Source organism: Patagioenas fasciata, chromosome 23 (genome assembly GCF_037038585.1).
Source record: "Patagioenas fasciata isolate bPatFas1 chromosome 23, bPatFas1.hap1, whole genome shotgun sequence".
In the NCBI taxonomy this organism is placed as follows: domain Eukaryota; kingdom Metazoa; phylum Chordata; class Aves; order Columbiformes; family Columbidae; genus Patagioenas; species Patagioenas fasciata.
Genome location: NC_092542.1, coordinates 4140636 through 4151600, shown reverse-complemented (window position 1 = coordinate 4151600; position 10965 = coordinate 4140636). Strand labels below are relative to the sequence as shown.

The following is a 10965-nucleotide window of genomic DNA, read 5'->3' as shown; positions in this document are numbered from 1 at the left end:
CGCCGCCTGGCCCCGCCCCGCTGGCACGTCCAGGGGAACTGAGGCCACGGCGCCATGTCGGAAAAGGGAAACCGCGAGGCACCACGTGACCCGCCGCGCTCCGCCCGCCTTTAAAGCGCCGCGGGCCGGGGCCGCCGCGATGCGCAGCGCTTGACACCGGCGGCAGGTGAGCGGGACCCGGGGAGGGCGGCCCATCCCAGCCCCCGCTGCGTTGCCGGGACGGGCTGCCGCTGCGCCAGGGCCCGATCTGCCCGCCGGCTGCTCGAGGCCGGGTTCAGCTAAGGTGAAGGAACGGTCGCGCTGGAACTCGGTTCCCGCTTGGCCCCGAGCCCGGTGGCGGCGCGGGGACCGTGCGGCGGCAGGGACACCCCCGCGCAGCTTGTCCCCCGACAGCCCGCGGGGGTGTCGGACTCCCTCGGGCCTTTCCGCGGCCGTGGCGGGCGGCGGGGCCCTTGCCTGCCCCGCTGTCACCCGGTGCCACGGCCCGGGACAAGTCCTGTGCGGAGACATGAGCCGGATTCGATAGTGCTTGTGGGTCCCTTCCAACTCGGGACATTCTATGATTCGAAGTCCCATGTGAAGTGTGTGTCTCTGCAACCGAGTTTAGCTTGGGTGGGAAAACTAAGCTTAGGAGGATGCAGACCCCACACTACATGTGTGAGTATCAGCTCAGGCCTAGAAGCAGTAAAAATACCTTACAGCTCTGTCAGCATCACTTAAACACAAAAGGCACATGCTCATCAGCATCGATGTGCTGGGCCACAGATCTTTGCTTTGACGGGTGTTTAAGATGGTGTTATTTTGCAACTGTTGTTTAGAAAATATTTTTTTGCTTTGCAATAACTGCAAGCTTCTGCCAGTACATCTGTGATGCATCTGGTGGTAAGGAAATTGTTCCAAATGCTGCTTGTAGACGAAATTTAAGTGGGGCCTTTCTCCTGTGTTTGTGGTTCCAGGTTGCCAGTAAGGTAAGGACCTTTCCTCAACAGCAAGTCTCATCCTATAAAGACAGCATGAGCCCTTCCCCTGTGATGGGTGTTAAATCTCAAGATGGAAAACTGAGCTACTTTGATTTGCCTGTGGGGCTGTGACACACTTGCTAGAAGTGAGATATTGGGAGTTTATGACATGTGATTTTGCACCTCTAGCTTGATAACCAGCATGTGCTTTGGGATAATTCTCCCAGATTGGTGCCATGTGGCTGTCAGGCAAAGTCTTTTGAGAGAGCTTAGTCAGGGCTGCTACTGTACAGCAGTTGCTTCTGCTTGACTTGTCAATAGGTCAGTGCTGCTGATTTTTACCATGACCCAATGTTGTTATACAAGAGTTTTAAGGCTCCCAGTTCCTCTCAGCTACAGAGGGCCTGGCTCTTTTCTCATATCTCCTGCCAGCAGGAGAGGTCTCCAGATGGTAAAAGTAGACTTTCTCCCAAACAGTTTTGCTTGATTGGTAACACAGTGTAAACAGTTAGAAGATGAGTTCAAAGTCTTCTTGGATGACCTGAAGCCACTGAGGTTATGTTAAGGACAACGTATGCACAGCTCATGCAACCGTTTCCTCAAAACCAGGCTCCAATATTACCTAGTGCTCAGACAGCTTGCAGCATTTCAGTGACAATTTTAAGTTTTGGCAGGTACATAAGTAAATAATGTGGATCCAAATTTTCTCTAGTTATCTGTAATCACTACCTAATTTTAAAGGCATAGGGCGAAACACTTTTGAGAGCTAAGAGGAGCTAGGCATCCTAAATCCACTTGTACCACTGACTTTCAGTGCTGTTTTTCATGAAGCCAAGCAAGCACAGCTGGTTGTGTTGCAACGCAGGCAGAAGAGGATGGTCTGTGCAGACCTTGTGTCCAACCAGCCTTAGTGGGTGAGGAAAAGAACAGCATTTCTGGTAAAGACAAGAGCTGAGTGTGTGCAGGGGTATTGGCACAGGGGACAGTTGTCTGTGGAGATGGTGTCTCTTGTGGAAGAAGGCTAACGGTTAGAAATACAACTGTCTGATGGCAGCAAAGACAAAATAAAGGATGGTGTTTGTGGGGATGGCCTGATCAGAGGGGATTCTTCATTTTTTTCTCTGACAAAACAATAGTTTGTACATTCTTGTGTACCTGCCCCATTAACACTTGCTTTCGTACCTACACTGTAAGGGAGTACTGCCCTTTGGGAACAAACAGAATGGGAACTCTGAAGATGGATACAGTCCAAGAAGCAGCTGCTGTAGAAGAAAAAAAATATTTGCTGGCATGTCCAGCCCAAGGCCACCAGATCAAAGAGGCTGTCACCTGATGCACATGAGTATAATGGCTTGCTAAGTTGTACTCAGGGCAAAAGTGATGCTGACCTGACTAAATTTTGAGAGCCAAATTTGGCCCAGTGGGCACAGAAGAGCTGCATTAAAGTGGCATGAAGCCATCTGCTATGTTATTTTTCTCAGCACTATCTAAAGATACACTTCTTATTGTTTTTTTCACCAGATGCCCCACTACAGCTTATAGCGAGGGCTGGCAAAAGGGACTCCTTGATGATGATTAATGTTGGGTCTTGGCACAGGCTTCCTTTTCACCATCTGCTGCCCACCCCAGCAGTAACTGTCCCTTGCTGAGATGCGTGTCCTGTTTGTACCCACTGTGCTCCTCCTGTTCCCCTCCTCCAGAGAGCTCACCATGGTCAACGAGACCCAGCATACCTGCAGCGCCAGCTCCAGCTCCAAGTCCGATGGCAGCAGCAGCAGTGGGAGCGAGAGCTCCAAGGACAGCTCGCGCTGCTCCACCCCTGTCCTCGACGCTGACCGGCATGAGCGACTGCGGGAGAAGATGCGCCGACGGCTGGACTCTGGAGACAGGTGGTTCTCCTTGGAGTTCTTCCCTCCACGCACAGCCAACGCTGCTGTCAATCTCATCTCCAGGTGAGGGCTGCAGGGTGGAAGAGGGGAGAGATGAAATGATTTTGGTGGAGGGCTGGGAAATAGCTAATGAGGCAGGCTCTGCCCCATGCTCTGTCTCCCCTTCCAGGTGACGAAGCAGGTAATGGGGCTGTGCTTTCCTGCTGAGGAGGGTAATGGACACCAGGTAACTTGTCTTCCTTGGAGGCCCTGAAGAATAAAGAGTCATGGTGGGGTTACTGAGGGAGTCAGACTGTTTCCCCTCTCCTGTGCCCTGTGAAGATAGAGCAACCCCACTGTCATGCTTTGGGGCTGAAGCAGAATTCTGGGGGACAAGAGAGCAGAAAAATACCTATTAAAAGCCAAAAATATTACTTGATGGGGCAGTGTGCCAAAGTCTCTGGAATGGAGACTCCCACTTGCTTTCAGAATCATCCAACCACTATGGTTTGTGCCTCTGTATTACAGAGGACTGCAGTTTTAGCCTCTGAGATAGATGTCCCCATCTACATGTTAAATGAAAGGTGATAGTTCTCAGCAGAGCTACAGGTTACCCTGGAGCCCAGTGGGGAACCCCAGGATCCACCATGTACTCACCTGGAGGAGAAGAGGGAGTTTCTTCACTCTTTTTGTATCTGCTATATGCCAGTGCCAGGTTTACTTTATACAGAAAGTCTGGAGTAGGAGAGAGACAAGTTTGAGGAGCCTTTGTCTCTTCTGTTAGACATACTTGGGAACACAACAGAGATCTGGTCCATCTGTTAATATTTGTGGCCTCTGCCGTGAAAGCTGGGAACAGCGGGTTGCAGCATTAGTCTCCAATCTCAAAAGGAATGGGACTTTGCTGTCTTTCAGAAGACATCTGTCTAATAGAGCATGTTTGAAGGAAGTTTCTTGTACAGACAACACTTAAGTTGCTTCTTAATCCAAGCGACTAATCACTTCCTCATACAGCCTTAAAGGGTGAATTTCCTTATTTACATTGGCCACTTGCTAAACTCATAGTTCAACACTTTTGGTCCCTTCTGCTGCTGCATTCCAAGCTCTCTCTGCCTGTCACTGGCATTCCAGCAGTGTGCAAGATGTCGCAGGCAAAGAGAGGAGGGGAGCTGGCTACCTGGTGGGCTGATGCAGCTCTGAAATCCACAGGTTTGACCGCATGGCAGCAGGTGGTCCGCTCTTCATCGACGTGACGTGGCACCCTGCTGGAGACCCAGCATCTGACAAGGAAACCTCTTCCATGATTATCGCCAACACTGCAGTCAACTACTGCGGTCTGGAGACCATCCTGCACATGACGTGCTGCAATCAGACCAAGGATGACATCACGGCCAATCTGCAGAAGGCCAAGCGGCTCGGGTTGAAGAACATCATGGCATTGCGTGGAGGTGAATCCTTTTGTCCTGTGACATGTAGGGCTGAGGCTGTATTGCTATTGTGTTCAATTCCAGGGTAAAAATGGAGAAATACGATTTAGAGGCTCCTTCTGCTGTGGGAATTAAATGTTGAGACTGCATTTCACTCTGTCCCTTTGTTAGCAGCCCCTCCAGCTCAAGGGCAGGCAAAAGCAGTCCATGGGTAAAACTGCAAACTTGAGGGTTTCATCTTTGTCTTCCTTCTGATAGCAGGAGATTTTTACAGAACTAGTAGATCTGAGTCCAGCAGACATTTGGAGAGAGCTGTGGATTTGTTCTCTTTCCAGATCCTGTCGGTGAGGAATGGGAGGAAGAAGTAGATGGTTTCAACTATGCTGTTGACCTGGTTAAGCACATTCGTAATGAATTTGATGATTACTTTGATGTCTGTGTGGCAGGTAAATGTCTTTCATTGTGGAGTATGGGTAAGGTCTGAGACAGGGAAATCAGCTCAGCAGTCCCTGTTTCTACCTGGGCCACTAGACTACAATCAGATGTTCCACTTTCTGATTTCTAGTGTGTTTTTCCCCTCCTTCTTCCACAGGGTACCCCAAGGGTCATCCTGAAGCAGAGAGCTATGAGGCAGACCTGAGACACCTGAAGGAAAAAGTCCTTGCTGGGGCAGACTTCATCATTACGCAGCTTTTCTTCCGCTCAGAAACCTTTCTCAAGTTCATGAAGGACTGTCAAGCCATTGGCATCACCTGCCCCATTATTCCTGGCATCTTCCCCATACAGGTGAAATCCAGTAATTCTAGTTTGGGAAGGGAATAAGGATCCAGGATATTAGGTGTTTTGTGGGTTAGAGCCTGACAGAGGCCTGTAAATATCCTCCATAAAATTTCTGGGAAGTGAGGGTGCAACGAATCTGTAGGTAGTTTGCCAAATTAAACTCTTAGGCATGTAATATTAAGCTTAAAAGGTTTTCTATATCCATATGGCAAAAAAGGGATATAAAGGACAGTGGCCTATGAGTCCTGAGGTGTTAGTCATCACTGTCAGCATCCTAGGGCTCAGGCAACGAGTAAAGAAATCGGAAGAAATCACCTAAAGTGACACAACCAGGACTGCTTTACCATCCTAGAGGTGGGGCCTAGGAATAGAATCCAGGAGCCCCAGTTCTAAATTTCCTGCCACAAAATTGAGATCAAGTACCTGTGTTACTGGGATGTCAGGAAAGGGCCTTGAAAAAATGAAAATCCCCTGCATCCTCATCCAGGGTTACCACTCCCTGCGCCAGCTGGTGAAGCTCTCCAAGCTGGAAGTGCCTCAAGAAATCAAAGATGTGATTGAACCCATCAAGGACAATGATGCCGCTATCCGGAACTACGGGGTGGAGCTGGCGGTGTCCATGTGCCGGGAGCTGTTGGATAGTGGCGTGGTGCACGGGCTCCATTTTTACACCCTCAATCGGGAAGTGGCTACTACTGAAGTCCTTAAGCGCCTGGGCATGTGGAATGAGGACCCCAGGTGAGCAGAGTATGCTGGGCTTTCACTTACATTCATTCCATCTATTGAAGGCTCAAGCAATGCATGGATTTGCACCTCTCCTCTGCTACTTTTTTTCTTTTTAGCACCTTTCTGCAGGTCTCTAACAACAGCTGGGAGGAATGGAGGGGACAGCTGAAGGAGGAATTAGTTTTAGTCAAGTGGCTTTAAAGTAACCTATTCTGGAACTTTAAAAACCTAAACTCTTACAGCTGCCACTTGGAAGAAATGTGTTTTTTGAGGTCTGTCACAACCCTCTTACAGCCTAGGTGCTACGTGAGGTCCCACTGTGGATTTCTAGGGTTCTCTGCAACTGATAAAGGGAACGTGGACTTCTCTCTGAGTCCACAGGGTTCAGCAGAGACAAGAGGAAGCAAAGGAAAATGGATAGCTGGTTTTGATTCTCGTTAACAGCTTCACAGTCCTTTTCCTTTACTTCATTCAATTTCAGGTGTCAGTCCTGTACTTAACCATTTAATAGACACCTTCTGAGCATCCTGTGAGGGAACTGAGTGGGAAAAGATTTTCCATGAAGGAAGAAGAGTTTTCTGTCCTACTTCTTGACAAATAGAATTCCTCTCAGCCCGTTACTTGTTCTCACCAGAGGCAAAGTTCTCCAGGGAAAGGGCTTCCAGCCTTTAATGGAAAGTCAGCAGAAGAACTGTGCTAACGTCTGCTCCTTCCATGCAGGCGGCCTCTGCCCTGGGCAGTCAGCGCTCACCCCAAGAGAAGAGTCGAAGATGTTCGGCCAATTTTCTGGGCCTCTAGGCCAAAGAGTTACATCTATCGGACTCAAGAATGGGACGATTTCCCCAACGGCCGATGGTAAGCTCTCAGCCTGCGATAGCAGTGAGGAAGAGGTGTGGTATGAAAACCTGCTCCACAGTTGCTCTGTTATTAGTGGGAGTACCTGGGCACACTTTGGGCTTGACATAACAGGTGGCTTCTTAAAGTGGCCCTCAGTTGCTTGGATGAGGTAAGATGAGGAGAATGGCACCAAGATATTGAAGCCTTTGGTCTCTAGGTGGATTCTGTTGGGTACTTCTCTTCCTAGGTGGCTGTCTTCCTGCATCACCAAATCAGTTTTTCTTCCCAGTGGCCTCTTAACCCTTTATCTGGTTGCCTTACAGGGGTAACTCCTCCTCTCCAGCCTTTGGGGAACTGAAGGACTACTACCTCTTCTACCTGAAGAGCAAGTCTCCTCGGGAGGAGCTCCTGAAGATGTGGGGAGAAGAGCTGACTGGTGAGGAAAGTGTCTTTGAGGTGTTCACGTGTTACATCACTGGAGAACCCAACAAGAATGGCCACAAGGTAAGTGATGGCCCAGGAAGGGATGGTCAGTGTGACACAGACAATAGTGTATATTTCCTCTTGCTCCTGGTACCACATTGTTCTTCTAAACAAGAATTGGAACTTCCCTATCCAAAAGGACTTGCTGAGATAGTGGCTGAAGGGAATCCAACAGCCAGAGTTCAACATCCAGATGATAAACAAAGGGTTGTTACATCCATGGTGAGACATCTTTTCTTCTCATGGTAGGTTACATGTATGCCTTGGAATGATGACCCTCTTGCTACTGAAACCAACCTTCTGAAGGACCAGCTGGAGAAGGTTAACAGACGAGGAATCCTGACCATCAACTCCCAGCCAAACATCAATGGCAAACCATCCACAGACCCCATAGTAGGCTGGGGGCCCAGTGGGGGTTATGTTTTCCAAAAGGTAATGCACTGCTCTGAGTTATGACCCAATTTGGTCTCTCTTGGGAAGGGAGGCCCTAGGCTTTCAGCCAGATAATCCTTCTGTGGGCTCCTTATCTTAATACCTTGTTGCTGAGATAAGGCAAAGCTCCTTTGGTTTCTTAAGAGACAGACTACATCATCTCTATGGCTCATTTCGTAGCTGTTTTTTCCCACCTCAAAACATCTATTGAACATCTATAGAGTTTGTTGGTTTTGCTCTCAGCAAGTAATTATTGTTAGCTTCTTTCTAGAGCAGGGCTATAAAGTTTTAGATACAAACACACACCTGCCCACTGCATCTGATCCCACTCACTGCAGGAGCACAAATGTTTTTCATGAAGTGGGAATCAATGAGGTAGTATCTCTACCACCCAGCTTCTCACAGTAATAACTGGGCATTTAAAAATTCCGCTATCTGTCATTCTCTAAGGCAGAGTTTTCCAGCAATTGCCCCCACCCCAATGCACGACTGCTGTGCTGTCCAGACAGCTGCCAGGATCCTTCTTTGGCCTGCAAGCAGCATTACCTGCCCTGCCTGCCTCCTGCTGACGGGCATTTTTCAGGCCCTAGAGCCTCGCCACTAATGGCTGTGATAGGAATCTCCCATCAAGGTAAATGCCAAGCAAGTGGCTCATACAAGGAAACAAAGCAGCCTTGTTCAAAAGGGATCCAAACCGCTAAAGCCATGAGACCAGCAGATGGCAAATGCAGTTATGTTTTCAAAGGAAAAAATTCCCCCGAGGTGAGGGGAAATCCATCATCTCACACAATAGCCAGGAAAGGGGAGGAGGGGAACCAGTTGTTGGGAGCAGCCAAGCACAGAGCAGCAGTAGATGGAGCAAGTACAGAATTAGGCTGTATAAGCACACAGGGAGAATGGTGAACAAAAGATGAGGCCGGGGAATGGTGGGGTGCTTGGGGGAGCCCAGCTGAGACCCCTGATTTCTGTGCTCACCAGACTGGGCTGCCTTGGCAGGACACTGTTGTTCACAGGGTGCTGTGTAGAACAGAGGTCAAACTCGGGCCTCTTCCAAGCACTCTGCTCTGTCTGGCACAGACTATCCCAGGCACAGCACTTGTGGTTATGCTGGCTGGAGCTTATTCCAGCCAGTGTGCTTACTGGGGTGCAAAATGGGAAGCATGGAGCTTTCCTGAGCTGGCTGCTCCTGGGCTGTACCTCTGCTCTTTGGATTTTTAGCTTTAGGGCTTTGTTTTGTTTTGTTTTTCCTCTTCCCCCAGCTCTCTTACTAACTTGCTCTGCCCTTTGCTCAAGCCTCCTCTGTTGCATGTCCATTCCCAGAAATGTACGAGTCAGGCTGTCCTCTTGGTTGCCTGTATTTGTCCCAGTTCAGGCTCTTATTCTCTTCCCCATCCTTCCCTGTAGGCATACCTAGAGTTCTTCACCTCCAGTGAGATCGTCACAGCGCTGCTCAAAGTGCTGAAGAAGTATGAGCTGCGAGTGAACTACCACATCGTCAATGTCAAGGTAGGCTGTTGTTTACAGGACCTTGGAAGGGCCTTTTACTTTGGGAGAGAGGCAAATATTAAAGATTCAGATATTGTTATGAACAGAGGGGGAGAGGCAAATATTAAAGATTCAGGTATTGCTATGAACAAAGTGTGACAAAGTGATTAAGTGTGACAAAGCAATAAAGGGAAGGGAAAGTGAAGCAAGTCAGCTGCGATGTGCAGCAACTGTTTGACGTCTTAACAAGGAGAGGGTAAATACAGTTGTTCCAACTCACTCAATCCCTCCTCCAGCTGTTCCTTCACAAGTTTTTCTTCCTTTGGCAGGGCCAGAATATCACCAATGCTCCAGATCTGCAACCCAATGCTGTCACCTGGGGCATCTTCCCAGGCAGAGAGATCATCCAGCCCACTGTGGTGGATCCTGTAAGCTTCCTCTCCTGGAAGGTGAGTCCTCCTCCTGCTGGATACATTGCTCTGATGTCCTGGAAGTTCAGAGTGTCTGGTTTGTTTCTAGACTGTGACACTTCCTGCAGTTGAGGACTGTCGGGATATTGGTTTGCAGAGGTCCAGATGCTGCTCTTCCTGCTCCCCCAGCATAAGGAGAACTTTGTGCTGACAAGAGCTCTTCACAGACACCAGGTGCCCAGTAACCAGGCTTGGGAGCTGCCACTGTCACTGTGCTGATCCCCAGAGCTCTGGGCAGCAGCTCTCCCTCCCCTCTTACACACACTGGGGCAGTATTGAGCCGTTTTACTGCAAATGTGTCTCCTTTCAGCTCTGAACAGTTGTGTTTAGGGCACATCCCCGACTGGAAAGCAGCAGGCTCCTTGCTCAGTTCTAGCAGTTTTTACCAAGAACAAACAGGCCCCAGGCTGGCTAGGCATATGTGACACTGGCTGTCCTAAATGCGGTATAATGAAAATGCAGCTTTCTAACATATGCATTATACCACTACGAGCATTTTTTTTTCTCATTGTCAGGATGAGGCCTTTGCACTGTGGATCGAGCAATGGGCCAAGCTCTATGAAGAGGAGTCACCCTCTCGCATGATCATCCAGTATATCCATGACAACTACTACTTGGTCAACCTGGTGGACAATGACTTCCCACTTGAAAACTGCCTCTGGCAGGTTGTGGATGATACTTTTGAGCTGCTGAACTCTCCAACTCAGAAGTGAAAACTCCTCTGCTCATCCCTTGTTTCCTCCTTCCGTCCACTGACCGCAGGGAGAGAGAAAAATCAGCTTCTGTGCTGATGTTTGGACCACATACTCCTAAACCCAGTGACCAGGCTAGCTCTTCGATCCGTCCACACTACCTGTTGTTCTGTCCCCAACACAAAGGCTCCCTGGTGCCTTCTTACTGAAAAATAGCCAGAACTACCTGAACCTCTGAGCTGGGGCTCTAGACTGAGCTTGAAGGCCAGCTCTGCAGGATGAAGAGGGGCTGATCATGGCTCTGTTGGTTACAGTAACAGTAGAACTCTTGTGCATCAACGTGATAAAGCTCAGTGGGATTCTGGTACCTTTCTCATGCCAGAAATGCTGCCTTGGGGACAGAAACACTCCTGTCAGCAGTGCCTATGCAAGGAGACTATTTAACCAGTTTCCAATGCTGAAAACTAGCTCAAGTTGCTTTTACATTGCACTCCTAAGATCTGTTTCTTCATAACTGATCATATCAGGTTCTTTTTACACTCACTCCAGAAGAAGGTTCAAATTTTCTCCCTAACTTTTCTCTTTTTATATATCTCCTGTTTTCTTTTTAATGGGAATATATGAATTTAACTTCTGGATGAGATGGAGTAGTAATCACACTATTTCTTAGATTAAATACAATAAAATACATAAATACAAATATCTTTTGTATTAAGCCCTGCTCTTGTAAGTAGCAAAGACTCGTGTTTGCAAACTAATCAGCCTGGCACAAGGGAAAGTTAAAGAAAACCTATTGTTTATGGGCA

The 10965-nt window shown here is 48.6% G+C and overlaps 1 protein-coding gene across 2 annotated transcripts; it reads left to right on the top strand.

Moving 5' to 3' along the window:
• The first annotated feature begins 55 nt into the window (after positions 1-55).
• MTHFR (methylenetetrahydrofolate reductase) lies at positions 56-10861 on the top strand. Of its 2 annotated transcripts, none has more exons than XM_065855094.2 (12): positions 56-166; positions 2660-2911; positions 4037-4275; positions 4590-4700; positions 4847-5040; positions 5522-5772; positions 6481-6615; positions 6921-7101; positions 7330-7512; positions 8917-9018; positions 9327-9446; positions 9983-10861. In XM_065855094.2, exons 2-12 carry the CDS (start codon positions 2670-2672, stop codon positions 10178-10180), a joined length of 1956 nt encoding a protein of 651 aa, XP_065711166.2. In that variant the 5' UTR covers positions 56-166; positions 2660-2669; the 3' UTR covers positions 10181-10861. The 2 variants fall into 2 exon arrangements, with proteins under 2 accessions (XP_065711166.2, XP_071654384.1); XM_071798283.1 differs by lacking the exon at positions 56-166 and adding an exon at positions 3018-3074 and having other exon boundaries at positions 2824-2911.
• Positions 10862-10965: the final 104 nt, after the last annotated feature.